A 15,760-nucleotide genomic window follows, 5' to 3' on the forward strand; every position below is an offset into this window, starting at 1 on the left:
TTTCAAGTGGAGAGTGCCATAACTAAAATATTAGCAAGATATTGCTCCATATCAACTGAGAAACCAGAATTTCTCTTTAGAAGCTATGAATTAGTAAGAGTTTCTCTTTTACAGGCAACAAAGGGGGCTGGCCCTGTGGCTGAGTGGTTAACGTTCCACACACTTCACTTTGGCAGCCTAGGTTTGTGGGTTCACATCCCAGTGTGGACCTACTCCACTCATCAGCCATGATGTGGAGGCATCCCACATACAAAGTGGAGGAAGACTGGAACAGATGTTAGCTGAGGGCTAATCTTCCTCACAAACACACACACAAAACTAGGAAACTAATATTTACTGTAATCTATGGTTCAGGGGAAAAACCTCCATTAGCTTAATAAGAGAAAAGCTCATCCTGGTATCTCTTAAAATTAGCATTTGTTTATTACCATTTATTCCACTCTATTATGTGTTATTAAGTAATTCTTAATCATAGACACTCCATAGTTTTAACACTATTTTCCAACTTTCACATAAACTGTTCAATTTCCACTAAACACCACCACTTCAGTCAGCAATTAGATGTTTAAGTCCAGAAACAGTTTTGCCATTTTTCTTCAAAAAAAGTTTTCTCTCAGTTTGGTCTTTAGGATAATGTTTATCTCCAAACTGGATGTGGCTACAATTAAAATTAACTTGGATCTTCAAAAAAAATTCTATCTACTACATACCTTTTCTGATTTAAATAGGCTACAACAACTAGCCTTATACCGAAAAATACAGTTGTCAAATTCAGACAACCGAGGGCAAGGGTGGTGTGAAATCGTGGGGCGCACAACTAGGAGATTGTCTTAAGAGACGCTTTTATGAACTGAAGTATGGAATGTGGACCTTATTCACATTAACAAAGTGATAACAAGGTCCATTTATATAAATGGATCTTTTAAAAGATACCAGAGTTTTCCACCTTCTAGCAGTGACAAAACAAAGGAAAAAAGAGCACTCCTCTGTTAAAATTATGAGTTCTAAATTTATAGAACAGTCCTCTCCAAGAGAAATGTAATGTGAGCCACAGGCAAAATTTTAATTATTCTAGGGGCTACACTAAAAAAACTAAAATCTGGCAAAATTAATTTTAATATATTTGATTCAATAAACACAAAATATCATCACTTTGACATGCAATGTGTACACATACAATCTTCAAAGTTCTGTGTCTATTTTACACTTAAAGCACATCTCAATTCAGATTAAACACATTTTAAGGGCTCAACAGACACATGTGGCTATTGGCTACCATACTGGATGGGGCAGTTACAGACTATGAATTATGTAGCTTTAATGTCTAGGCAACAATTCTCCATCAGAATGCTATAATTTTTTTTGAGAGAGTAAATAAATGTTAATCTTACTTGAGGATGTCTGCTTTTGTCCAACAACTTAACACAATTAAGAAGCAATGTTCTAATAGTCCCATAGTGTTTCTTATTTTGATTCTTCTTCATCATCATGTTGCAAGCAACCCTAAAAAAAATGTTTACATCAACTTCACTCCCCATTCATCACTCTCCGTGAGACTTTAAGCAAGCTCTTCTTTCCTTCCAATAGAATCAGGGCTATGAGAAACAATTAAATATCGTATTGCATACCACCTCCCCAAAGTTTATTTTTGTACAGTCTATATGTATGCATGTGTATGTGTACACACACACACACACTTTGTTTTTTAAACTATGAAAACCTAAAAGGTATTTAAAAGCCTTGGCTTGGATAGTGTGGCTATAAACTTTAAAGTATTAAGTAAGGCTACTTTTTCATCTCAACTTCTTGAAGCACTCACTTATATAAGAGAATAGCCACTGGCATTGTGAATGGATTCTGGTATTTGTCTTCTGTTTCTTCACAGAGAGTAGTGAGATCATAGAGTTTCACTATATCACTGCCACTTGCTGAAAAGAGAAACAAATACACCTCATTTTACAGTAGTCACTCAAATCAGTTAGTGCTCATTCAAGAATAGGCTCACCTTTAAATAGCCAATAGGTATGTCCTTCTTTGGTACAATTAGATTTCAGAAACGATAAAATATTCTGTGCAATATCTTTTATGACTTTAGTAGAAAAATTAGAGTTTTCCAAATTGGGAATCTCTTCTGTCTTTATCATTTCATACTTCTATAAAACACAGATATAGGCAGTTTAAGAGAAAACCTAGGCAGCAACACTTCTCTTATGAGAAAGCAACGAAATATATAAATCTTGCAATTACAGACCTATGCAGCACAAAAGAGTTTAAACCGATGGTTTTTGATCTCTTTACTGCTCCAACATTCCAAGAGAACCTGACCCACCCCCACTAGCAATGCAGTTGATTTACCACAGGAGTGATTCCAAGAGAATCAGCATCAGATTTTGAACCACAAATGTAGGCATGATCTTATTTCTCTTCTCACATGGAACAATCACACTGTACACACTCTTTCATTCTACTCCAGTGGTCTTCAACTGGGACGATGGTAAAGGAAGGTAGACTTCACTGAGTAAGCTTCTCCCCTAGACACTAGAACCACCTGGGAAGTCTCTCCAGTAGACACTACTCTTCCTTTGAGCTCTGGACTCTATTCCTTTAAAGAAATGGAGCACAGGGAGTAGGGGTTGGGGTGGAGGTAGCAATAAGAGTAAAGGCAGCATGGACATTACCACCACCATTTTTAAAACACCTCCATATTTTTCTAGCTAGTCTTCTGTTCACTCTCCCTAAAAGCCTCTTACTACATTTCCTGAAGTACTCTAAGACTAGAATCTCCACATCAACCAGAAAATAAGACCAAAGACAGTCTCCCAAGGTTGGTTTTCATCCTTCTTGGTTCATCTCAAGGCCCCAAGTCATCATTTCCTTCCTTAAAACACTCCTCTCCCAGACTTTATGCTGCATATTCTGGTTCTCCTTCCCTCTCTGTGAATGCCCCTCCATTTTCATCCATACGGTGAAAGCTTCAGTGACTGATTTTAGCAGCTTCCCTTGGTGATGACCTCCAACAGTATCCAGGCAGATGATGCCTCCATTCATTCTCTAGCCCAACCTTCTCCAATGCCCGCAACTTCGAAATGCTCACTGGACATTTTAATGCTTTCCTCAAACTAAACACATTATGAAGTGAAATATATCACCTTCCCTGCCTAAACCAATTCAAGGTCCCATTCTCAGGCAACAATACCACCATTATTCTAGCCCCTGAGCCCTAAAATTTCCTTCGACTCTTCCCTCCTTGCCCACTCACCGCCTCTCATTAAATGTTTCCATTTACGGTGATGGTCCAACAGTGGTTCTCAATCAAGGGTGCAAATCAGAATCATCTAAAAACTTTTTTTTTTTTGGACAAATACACAAATCCCACCTATCCTGAAATACTGGGGGTCCAAGCAAGTGCATTTTCTAAGAGGCCACAGATGATTCTGATACACATCACAGGTTAAGAATCACTGGGTTGGAGTACAACGGATAAAAGCATGGCCTCAGCCAGATACAAGTTCATATATTGGCACCACCACTTACTAGCAATGTGGCCCTGGGCGACTCACTTGAGCTCCCTGATCCTCAAGTTTCCCTCTTCATCAAAAGGGAATAATAACATAAGAGTAGCTAAGAAAGTCAAATAAAGTGATGCATGTAATGCACTTAGCGAAGTGTCTGGAACAAAACAAGCACTCAACAAATTCTAGTTATTGTTATCGCCGTTGGTTCTTAGCAGTTCCTCTGTAGTGTGAGTACATAATGCTACTTGCAAACTTGCAAAAGCAGTGCGATACCTAAGCAGTCTGCTTGTCTCCAAGTCCTCCCTATCTGTCCTACATGCCATCTCCAAATATTCCAACACAGCCAATTTCACCGCCCACTCGCAAAGCCTTCACTGATTCCAGATCACCCACTGAACGGAGCCCAAACCCCTTAGCTCAGCATTCCTGGGTTTCCATTATTTGCCTGCGACTTTTACAATCTTTTTGCTATTCTACCATATGAATCCTATGTTCCCTGACTGGATTTATCATCAATCCCTTCATTTACTTACACTGGTCTTTTAAAATCCATCTCACATTTTGAGATGTGCTCTATCATTCAAGATCCAGTTAGGATACCACTTCTTCCAGGAAGTCTTTCTTTCAGATCAAAATAGCAGTGATCTCACCCTTCTCTGATCATCCAGACTTGTGTGTGTCCTATACTTCTAACACTTGATCTACTGTCTCCTAGTTTTCTCTCTGCACACTGTGATTTCCCATTACATTATATCTTTCTGAGTAGTAAACAACTTCATTGTCTTTCCCTCTCATTTGCAATGGGGATAAAGAGCCTCATAAATAGAACATACTCAATAACAATTTGCTATATAAGCTACCTATTTCATGCAATTATTGCTGTGGCCTTTACCTAAAACTGTGCAATATGGATTAGATATTGGTATACTGAATAAAAAACTCCACAGTATAGACAAGTTCAGGTAATTACTTGCGGTGCCTGGCACTAAAATTAAGACATCTTACGGCTACAAATGTAGGTTTAGTCTATTTATGACCTTTACACAAATTACCTGTAAAATTATATAGTCTTGTAACATCTAGAATTCTGATATCACCAACTCAAATGTGGAAACACGCAAATTTCAGTTTATTCACAGCTATCTTCCTTGCCAAAAATATACCTTGGTATTTAAGGGCTATAAAACTTTGGTGAGGTACTCTCTGCACCAATTTGCATTTGAGAGATTCTTAGAAGAGTTACACTGTATCTTACCTGTACAATTCCATTTACATGAAAACACATCACAAGCTCTGGTACATTGCATATCAAGTTGTCCAACCAATAGTCAATTCCAGTTAGCACATTAATTGGTTTGTTGTTATCCCTAAAAATAAACATTTCCAGTGTTATTTGGTTTAATTAAGATGTTCCATAATGAATTATGAGACTTATTTCCTCTATTTAACTATTTTACTTTATTCTCCCTAGGTAGCAAATGCCATATATACTTTCTTTTCTAATGAGATATGCACATGTAGATCAGGTGGTGTGTTATACTTAACATTTTTCCATAAGCTTTGCTTGGATTTCTAACTGGGATTCACAAGAGTTTTCAGTAAGAACAGAAGGAAACATGATAGCAGATGACTATGACCCCACTGCATGCTCCTTATACAATTTGAGATAAAAGACTGACCACCATGCATGATAATGCCCAAGTCAGAATTCACATTGGCTACTATGAATAAATACACCTGGAGCATTAAGAAAAATGTTCACAATTAGTTCATAGAAAGCTGGTAAACCACTTCCTTAACTAATTAAATAAACTGTTACATTCTCACAAGCTGTAGATTCAGACATAAGACTAGGCCAGTATAACAGATCTCTAACTCCATTCATTAAGGACTAGAATGAAAACCCAGCTATAGGGCTTTCAGCATCTGCTGATAACAGCTCCTTCCTTACTGTGGCCACTTCAACTGGTGAGGCAAGGCAGGAGGTGAAAAAACGTAGAAAGAGGTAAGGACGCCCAAATAGATAAGTGAAGGGCAGATGGAACACTGACTCTAAAGGAATACAATTTTGGTTTACCTGAGACGTAAGCTGACTGCTGGATATCTGCCTCCTCCAAATATAGGCATGTTGGAGCCAACTAACATATGTATGTCTTCAAATGTCCACAAAATATTCCGCACAAAATCATTTTTAAGACCCTTGATTTAAAATAAAAGGACAGACAATTATATAATAAACAGGAGATCCATAATTTCCCCCCATGATTCAAAGGAAGAGTAGAAAAAGGAAAAGACAAAGGAGACCAAGTAAATTAAAGTCACAAAGCTGTAAGATCACAGAGATGTTTAGAAAGTGATTTTCAGGATCAGGTGGATTTCTTCCCTAGGAAGTCCAATTTAGACTAGTTTGAAATGACGAAGTAGACTGGGGATTAGGTGTCCCAGCTGCGCACCACGGAAAGCATACCTGACTGTTCTCCCCGTCATTGAATAAAGTAGTCAGGTTTTGTTCTTTGGGTGCTGAGGCCACATGCCCCACTATGTATGAGGGCTCAAGAGGCTCACTTCCCTGTGAAAAGTGCAAGGATAAGGAGTGATTCTGCTGCTCTAATTTCTTAAAAACGGCCTACTTTTTAAAGAGTATCACCTAAACATTCAAAGCAGACACCTCAAATCTACTTTTGTGACTCAGGACTAATACAAGTCATTAATTCTCATCACTGGGTGGCTTACTTCAGCTCTTAATTATCATAGCTACTACAATAAACTAATCACATTTAGATCTTAATTACCATAGCTACTACAATAAACTAATCACATTTAGATCTTAAACAAAAAAGATTAAGAATTATTTTAAGCTTTCAAAGCTTTTAATTTTTCTCTCTTTTGGATGAATTTGAACACCATTGCTCTTTTAGCCTACCCTATTCTCTACTGACTTAAAAATTTCCTAAGAAACCTCAGCCATACTGTTGAGACATCAGTCATCAGAACAGCCTCCAGTTTCACATTTCCTAATGTGAGCTTCACAGAATACCAGTCCCTAGGATACTTGGTGAAAAATTTCCAGAGTAAGCTTTGAAAAATGTTGCTTACTGTAGACTTGTTTTTGGAGACTAACAATGCGTATTACCATAAAAAAGTCTCTCAGAGGTCCTGCAGCAGGAAAATCTACTTCACCTCTATAACTCAATGCTCTCAAACTTATTTAAACTCAGAACACTTTTTTATTCTGAATACATACTGTGGACTATATTTTGGAAAACATTCGGGAAGGGGAACCTTTGACAATGGGTAAACTCAGTCCACCACTCAATTTTCCAACCATTAGGATGGCTGTCATTGGGAAACATTACTTTAAATCTTTAATGTCAATGTTGCAACAGCCCCCAAGATGGGCATGCGTATGTGCACGCACAGTGCTTATTCCATGAAATTCTATGTTACTTCTCATCTTATGTGTTTACTAATAGGCTTAGCATCTGCCCACAAAGTAAGCACAGTCATGTGCCACATAACGATGCTTTGGTCAATGGCAGATGACATGCACGATGTTGGTCCCACAAGATTAGTACTATACAGCCTAGGTGTGTAGTGGGCTATCCTATCTAGGTTTCTGTAAGTATACCCTATGATCTAACGACACCTTTCTCAGAATGTATCTCCACTGCTAAGCGATGCATGACTGTATACGTGATGGCAAGCCCAGGGCGGGGGATCACCAGTGTTTTACTATCTTGTCTTCTCTTTAAAGAGTTCTGACAGAACATCAAACTTTTTTATTTTTTTTTTATACAGACAAGTTATCAACCTACGGACCAACTCCCAAAATTATATTTGCCAGGTAGTTGCTTTAGTGGGAGTTTGGGCTCTAAGTTATAATGTTCTCAATAAAGGTTTGGCTCCAAGGCCATACCACAGATGCCTATTCAAATTCTATTACTGCTTAACATAGGCCTCAGACTAGCAGTTTTACTTTTGGAAACAAGAACTCATGAAGTAATAGCTTGCAAACAAAAATAAATCTCTAAATGTTGAAATTTAGGCAGAATGTTATAAAAATATTCTGTAAAAGATTATTTTTATGGCAAGCTAGCTCTGCATAGGAATATGCCACTGCTGAGATCATCTGCTTATAGGCCCTTCTAAATATGTGTGGAATACATGGATGCAGTGGAGTACTGCTGTAAGGATAGGCCTCTGAAGTCAGAAAGATCAGGCTTTAAACCCTAGCTCAGACTTCACCAGCCGTGTGATCACAGACAAACACTGACTGTTTATGAGCTTTAGTTTACTTATTTGTAAAATGACGCCATCAACACTTAATACATATGCAGCTTCAAGGATGAAAAAATTTATACACGCACAAACACACACGCCATAAAACACATGGCATAAGAGGCATTAAATAGATGGCAGTTCACTTCTTCCGCATGCAAGTCTACGGATTCTCAAAGCCTCCAAGATTTTTCATGGTAACCCCTAAGCAAGGTAAGCAGAGAACGGTAAGGCTGGGAGAGGAGACGGGTGGCAGGAGACTAGCATATCTGTCATGTGGTCTTATTTTAATGTGTGGGTTCTGAGGTCAAGGAATACTAAATGAATTTTTAAAAACTCCTTTAGTGAAATATAATCACATATAGGAAGCTGCATAAAACAAATAATACAGCATAATGACTAATTACAAAGCAAATTACCCATGCAACCATCACCCAAGTCACGACAGGGGACCCTGCAGCAGCCAGCACCCAGTGTCCCTTCTCACTCACACAACATCCCCTCCTCCTGGTGGTGACCAGTAGGCAAACGTGCAGAGTAACCAGTTCCTTCCTTTCCCTTAGAGGTTTCCCAACTTTGGAAAAAATTTAAATTCATTACGTAGTTTAATGAGGTTCTCTATCTTAAAACCTACTAAAACTAAAATCAAGTTAAATGTATTTGCCTCCTATAACCCTATAATTTGCGAAGATAGCAACAATCTGGACGAATAATGTTCCACATGTGAGAACACAGAGCAAAAGGAAAAACAATTCACCAAGTTAAAGATCTTATTTTTATCCTCTTCAAGTCTGTCAATATATTTTCTTGAAAACAGATGTGCACAATTTACATCTATGGCATTATTTTATTCCTTGTTAGACACAATAAGGACAAAACAAGCAATAAAAAGAAACCAAGAATATAAGAGACAAAACAGACAACATATTATACTCTTTCCTCCTTCCTAAAAGCTTTATAAGATTAATGTAGGTTAAGTCGCAGGAACTTCAACCAGAAAATATTAAGGGTGATTTTAGGCCTAACAATTTGACTAAAAGTTAAGCTAGGAAGGTCAGTATTTAAATTACAAACAAGCCTGTAAGTCACAGTATTTGATAGACATTTACGATGTATCCAAAGTTGAAAATATACCGTATCACTATATTATATATAATAATACTCTTACAACTTTGAGGAGATAATTGGTATTGATAAACATACTGGTAAGCTATTTTGAATGCTGGTAAAAAATTTTAAAATATTTTTAATCATTTAATTTAAAAAACCTGATCACAATATCTTTTGTAAATTTTACTTGGAAAAACTACAAAAATATTTTTTTAATTGTTAGACATAAATTGATAGGATATTTTTTACTCCTGTTCATCTATTTTTATTAACAAGATAATAAGTTTTGTCTTCTTAAATGAGTTTACTGAATTAGCACGTAAGCACTAACCTGACTGGAAGCACTGGGGTCTTCAGAAACAGAAGAAGGCATTTCAAAGGGGGCAGGCCAGGAAGGCCCATTTGAGTCATTCGTCTGATCTGAACTGGATGATTCCTGCTGTTCTGTTGCAGCTGGCACAGGCTGAGCGGCTCCATCGCCATTGATGCTGGCCACATCAGAAAGAAAAAATGTCACATTATTACTAAAGTCAACTTATGTAACGGTCTACTAGTTTTTAAAATCAAGATTCTATAATCAAGGATAAACTTTATTAAAAAAAACGAATATAAGACACTGAAATGTCAACAATACCACAGTGGCAAAACAAATTATTACTTTTATTGGATTCAAATTAAATTTTAGATCAGAATTTCACTTTTCCTCAAGATAAAAATAAACAAGTAGCCAAGTACCTGTAATATAAAAACTTGGAAAGAATAGCCTTCTGATACCAGTGCTCTTTGCTCTTTTTCTTCCTCTGCCACTTCTGATCAATAAGTCTTTGATAAAACTCTTTCAGCCACGTCCAATCACCAGTCTGAATAATGTAAGAAATTGATAAATACAACAAACCTGTGGTCAAAACAATTTGTTATCTATTACTCTTTTACATGAAATGCTCTTTCATCTTTTGAATACTATTTCATAAACACACACTTACCTTTCTAGACTCAATTCCTATCACCTCTTTTGGGAAATCTCTGTCTTTCTTCTCTCTCTAAGCCAGGCTAGGAGAGGTGACCCTTTTCCATAACACGTTCTTTAGCGCCTGGAATAAGCCCCACTATGAACACTGTATTGAAATTATCTATATGTTTCTAACCCCAAAACTGTAAGCTGCTAGGAAGCAAGGACTGTGATTTACTCACTGTCACATCTCAAGATCTTGCCCAGTGGCTAACACATACATAGAGATTGAACTGTGGTCTTTCCAAAGGGAAAAACATTTATAAATGTCAATTTAAATCACTGTAACTTATTTTCCTTTATAAAGCATTGCAGGAATATTCTTTAAAGAGTAGTCTATTGAACAGGTAGGACCACGTACTATTTTCAAATAGTCCATGACAATGTAAGTACACAGAAATGGTGAGTAAGACTTGACAAACTGCAATATTATTATACTTGACAAAAGTATCCATCATCAACACATTGGGGGAAAAACAGTCATTTAGCAACATATAGTTTGAGAAATTCTGGTTGAAGAGAACCAATTAATTCTAATAACTATGTATTCATAGGAATAACTTTTAACATTTTTCACATTTCCTGGCAGCCATGTTTCAGGAGAATCTCTTTAGTGGAAACACCAAAGGATTTTTCAAAAATTTAAACTAGGTCTTTAAATTTCAGATTTTTCACAACTTTCCTCACTAGTTTCATCCTGTCCCTTGCAAGAATCCTGGCTGTTGGTATCAATAAAATAAGTTTCTTCCCTGTTCTCTCTCTTTCCTATTTTTGCTTTATTAAAGCTTTCTTATCTTCAGCAAAGCTTCTCGTTTCTTGATTGTTGAAGTACTCAACTGCACTTCCACTCCGGCCTTTCTTTGAAACAAAATCATATTTCCAGTGCCCTTAAGTTGTTAAAATAATGTTTTTTTGGTTGTTTTTCACAACAAGTATTACCTGAGAGGATCTCATAAAGAGTTCTTGAATATCTAACTCGTCTAACAAGAGAGTCCTTCCGACACGGTGCACGGCCATGCTCACGTGGGACTTGCTGTACGGAATCTTCAGGAGCTTTTTTATGTTCTTAAAAAAATTAAGAGGAAAAATAGTTTAGAAAGATTTCTTTTACTGTGATTTGGAACCTTTCAAATTTTAACTTCATTCAGTTTTAAAGCATAGTAAACCTGTTTTCCCTAAGGTTTTACACACTGTATTTTACACAAAGAGCTAAATACAAACCCATGGAAGACAGAGCTTTAAAACCAGAATCACCTACACTTTACCAGTCATACTGTGTTAATGTAAGTGATGGTCAAAGATTTATTTTTACATGATAAAATTTCCTAAGGTTAAGTGTGTATAGGTCACACTGTTGCACTGACCTAGGCTTTTAGCATATGAGATAAAACTGACCAACCAAGGAGCAATACATTTTGCTAAAAGTGTCACTCTAATTCTCAACTGGTCATATTATACAAAATCATCCCAAACATTATAATCACTTGTAATTGCCATTATTAAAATACAACCATCAATATCATTACCACCGCCATTGTTTCGGGAGTTGCTACTTCCTCTTTAGAGAAAGGAGATATGGTAAACACAATTACTTTAATAACAAAAAAGGTATTCGATAATCAGATAGTTGTATCTTATTTCATCAGTAATTTTTCAAGACTACAGACCAGAGCATGCTATAAACCCCCAGCACAAACACCCCAATTACATTCCACAGTAAGGACACTTACTTCAGAGTCAGAGACCACATCCACATCGTTTCCTACAGAATCAATAAAGTCGTATGCCATACCAAAGCTAAGGAGGGAACAAAGGCCACAAAGGTCATGCTCACAATAATGCAGGGAGAGTTTATAATAGAATACTGTGTTTTATCGCTTCTAGGATACATTTTCCACATTCTAACAGCTCTGAAATCAGTATGCCTATCACCATGATAGTTGGCTAGTTTTCCCTTCTTAGTGGTACATAAAATAACAGTGCAACTTAAAACCAATGGTATCTTAGATTTGATAAAATATAGTAATAATCATTAGAAGCAATTAATAGGAAACATCTAGAATAAAAACAATTATTTTAATTTTTGAATTAACAAAACTGAAAAAATCTCCAAGAGAAAACAGTTAGTTCAAGATATTATTCTTCTTAGGTGGGGAGATAAGAAAAACAGAAACTTTATCAGGATTTTAGTATCCAGAATTGTGTTCCTAGCGATATATACTACTACTCTTTTCAAAAATAAATATTAAAAAACACACCTGACATCAATTCAGCCAGAAGCAGAAAAGAAAAAGAAAGTTGTGCCAGGGACCATGTGAGGCACACCTCTAACCTACAAGGCTGAAAAGCAGCCGAGGTCACCATTTTTCGGTTAGTGAGTGGCAGAGTCAGGATACTTACCTACGACTGCCTCACTTCAAAGCATGCTCTGATGGTTTACCATGTGGTCTAGGCAAGCTACTTAACCTTTCTAAGCTTCAATTTTTCCCTGTGAAAATTAGTTAACAGCACCTAACTCAAAGGGGCGTCATGAGAATTAAATGAGATAAACATACAAAGAACTTAGCACAGTGTTTGCACACAATCAACATACTTATTTAAATCACCTCAGCATTTAATCATGTTGACATATCATAATTTATTAAGCCATTCTCCTAAAAGAAGAGATTTGGACTATTTCCAACGTTTTGCTAGTATAAATAATGCTACAAACAAATATTTTGCAAATATAACTTTTACCTTCTGAGGCATTAGGATAATTTCTAGACTACTGGCTCATAAGCTATTAATGTATTTATGGCTCTTGCTACGTTATGTGGAAATATTTTAGGTTCAATCAGAGAGGAAAAAAAGAGAACATATTAAACGGTCTACAAGAACATGGACATTAGTACATTGTTCTCTATAAGACCCCAGGCCACTCTCTCAACTTTAAATGCCACCAGCAGAACTTCCAGCAAGCATCAAAGTCAAGGGTGTAGGTCACCCAACAATCTGGGTGTCTACATCAGGCTTTTTCAGACCAGACAATCCACCACCATTTAACAAAAAACTCCACAGGACAGATCAGGCAGTGTTAAGGGTTTTCCTCCTCCTGTGCCGCCTGATTCTTTGTATTCACAAATTCAAAAGATATATAAATTGGCTAAAAATAAAACAGCTGACTGAATTTTAGTGGTTAAAATTCAGCTTTGTTGATAACATGATGAAGACTTGAAAAATGCATATGCAATTGATATCTTCATATTATAATATAATCATATTAGCAGGGGGAAAAAAAGGACTCAAAGTCAAATATGATCTTTTTGTAAAGAGAAATCTTGCCAAGTTGACGAGCATTACAAATTAAACTGAAAAGCAAGTATTAGAGTTTGGGGGCAGGGCTGGGGGGGGTTGTGGGACAAGTAAAAACGCCATTGATTGATATTTACCTTGAAAATGGCTTGCTTTTCTTACTATTGCCAAGTATGGTAGTTCCTGCTGGCCCTAGTTTGGCACTCTCTCGTAACCAGTTGGCAGGTGGGAGTTTCAAGTCTGTTTTCTCCTCAAGGCGCGCAAACGCTGTTCGCGGAGGGGCAGATGAGTATTTCACCACAGCCCGGCTCTTCACCTCATTGCCTCCCAGAAATAAAGCTGACCCCTAATGAACAGAGTGAATGAAACTTTAATGGAAGGAATCTCCTAGGGATGAAAAATCCCACCTTTATAAAAAGAAAAAAAAACCCCACCACATCAGGTTTCATAAGAGCATATGCAACATGTTACTAACAGCACTTAATAAATGCGAACATAAGCTGTCACATTTACTCGGCTCTTTTTCACATAATTTAAAGAAAAAGACATGGGTCAGGGAGTATGATGGCTATGGTTATCAGCTAGGAAACAAGCCAACCAATCCACCTTTTAAATTTTATTCACAGAAAGTGGAAAAGCAGAAACGGAGAGTCAACAGTGTCACACTAACTACACGCAAAATCTGATAAAAATCTCTGTTCCATATTAAAGATGCATTTTAATTTCAGTAACAAATATCATTTAGAAAGTCGTTTGTGGTAAGATATCTGGGGCCTTTTTTGTTTTTAAGCAAACGTTTAGTAACTCATCGGTTCATTACATAAATACCCTGAACCTCTCACTTCATACAAGACTCTGGGGGTTCCTCCCAGCCCTCCCCCGCACACCCCCAAGCATGCTCAGTGTCTGAGTGCGCTATCCTAACCTCCTTTCACGCAGTCCCTTCTCGGCCTGGCAGTCACTTTGCACCCTGCAAGTATCAGCTCAGTCCCATCCCGGGGAGCTCCTCCCTGACACCCTCTCCTTTCTCTCCAGCTCTGCACAACTGTGCCACGTTCTGGAACCACATATTGACAGGCACCCTCCCTGAGAGCAGAGATCGCATCTAACTCACCTGTCGGTTCCACGAGTGGGAAGCCAGGACGGCTTTTGATACGGGTGACTTGGAGGTAAATACCTGAACACCTGACGACAGGCACACGGGCGTCCACTCCGTTCGAGGGCTGTCGGGGAGGCGTGGAGAAGGGGCCAGAAGCCGCCGGGAACCGTGACATCCCTCCCCGGTGGAGCGGGTCGACAGCTCCCCCGGGGCCCCGCAGGTCCCGCCCCGCGGCGGACTCACCTGTGCTGCAGGTTCCTCGGACTCTCCTTGAGTCAGGAGGCTGAGCCCTCCGCGAGCAGCGGCTCCGGCTGGCGGAGCCTCGGCCCCGGCCTCCTTGGAGTCCCCCATCACCCAGGTCCAGAAGAGGCGAAGCGAGGCGAGGCGGGACCCAACGAGCCGCGACCAGAAGCGGGCCCAGCAGCGAAGCAGCACAGTAGAGCAAGCGCCAAAGACGCCCCGCGCACTGCGCTTCCGGTCTCAGGAAGACAGGAAGGAGTTGCAGTGACGTGTTCAAATCTCGCGAGCTTTGTGCCAGAGGCCCAGCCCCACCTCCCGCGGTGGGAGCCACCTTCGCGGCGGGGGCGGGGACTGTAGTGCGCCTGCGTCTGTCAGAGCCTTTTCGGGGGAGCACTTCTCGCGGTATCTGACTCGCAGGCTCCACCCCTCGCACGCCGCTAGTCTTTGTTGGCAAACAGCTCTCGGGACCTGGGCCCGGGGGGGGCGAGAGTGGTTCCACTCGTAGACTCGCTTCGCGGGCAGGGAGATGCTGCTATCGGTGTAACCAGCGGCTCCGCTTGTATAAAGTAGGGAATGTTAGCGCTCTTCCCAGCCTTCAGTCCCCCTCTGTTTATGACGGGCTCAGGCTCTGGAAGGGAAAGGCGCGCCCAGGTGAGGAGCAGTTCAGACTCAAGGCCGCCCGGACTCGGCGTGCTGTCCCCGCGTCACAATGCTTTTGTGGCCCTGCGGTCCCCAGTGTAAGAGCGGCGCCGAGATGCGTAGAGGAGGCCCTCTGCCTTTATCGAAGGATGAATTTCATAGGCCGTGGCATCTCACCAGGGTTTTGCAAGATGCACGTTTGCTGCTTAGTGACTCGTGGAGCATCTGCAGAGAGCCCTCTGTTTGTCGGCCTCTAGGGAACTGGCAAAGGGCATTCTAGGTGGTCCAGCGGCTTCTCAAGCGTTAATATGCATGGGAAACACCTGGGGATCTAGTTGGCGTGCAGATTCTGATTCAGTGGGTCTGGGCTGGGCCTGAGGTTCTGCATTTCTTACAGACTCCCAGGAGATGCTGCTGGTGCTCTGAGTAGCAAAGAGCTTGAGAAATACCCAGGGTCCGTTTAGCGCTTTGAAGGGGCTAGGCTCCCTTATCCTCGGACTCCGCACATACTATCATATTAAGCATAGTTAAGTGCAGCCATAGCCTTCATCAAAGTTTGCTTAGTTTTGCGGTAAA

At 39.5% G+C, this 15,760-nt stretch overlaps 1 protein-coding gene across 3 annotated transcripts in view; it reads right to left on the reverse strand.

Moving 5' to 3' along the window:
• The window catches only part of EDRF1 (erythroid differentiation regulatory factor 1), a 48,980-nt gene extending 34,169 nt beyond the window's left edge, over positions 1-14,811 (reverse strand). The window contains exons 1-12 of one of the 3 annotated variants that reach the window (XM_014832086.3): positions 14,549-14,811; positions 13,344-13,552; positions 11,643-11,709; positions 10,852-10,977; positions 9,639-9,763; positions 9,235-9,391; positions 5,983-6,084; positions 5,593-5,714; positions 4,771-4,882; positions 2,006-2,153; positions 1,820-1,928; positions 1,392-1,503 (exon numbers count right to left, since the gene is read on the reverse strand). In XM_014832086.3, the coding sequence (XP_014687572.1) occupies positions 1,392-1,503; positions 1,820-1,928; positions 2,006-2,153; positions 4,771-4,882; positions 5,593-5,714; positions 5,983-6,084; positions 9,235-9,391; positions 9,639-9,763; positions 10,852-10,977; positions 11,643-11,709; positions 13,344-13,552; positions 14,549-14,656 (1,497 nt within the window). In that variant the 5' untranslated portion in view covers positions 14,657-14,811. The remainder of the gene's footprint in view (positions 1-1,391; positions 1,504-1,819; positions 1,929-2,005; positions 2,154-4,770; positions 4,883-5,592; positions 5,715-5,982; positions 6,085-9,234; positions 9,392-9,638; positions 9,764-10,851; positions 10,978-11,642; positions 11,710-13,343; positions 13,553-14,548) is intronic. The other 2 variants (XM_014832088.3, XM_070481077.1) reach the window with 2 other exon arrangements.
• Between the last annotated feature and the right edge of the window lie 949 nt (positions 14,812-15,760).

Source organism: Equus asinus, chromosome 2 (genome assembly GCF_041296235.1).
Source record: "Equus asinus isolate D_3611 breed Donkey chromosome 2, EquAss-T2T_v2, whole genome shotgun sequence".
Classification (NCBI taxonomy): domain Eukaryota; kingdom Metazoa; phylum Chordata; class Mammalia; order Perissodactyla; family Equidae; genus Equus; species Equus asinus.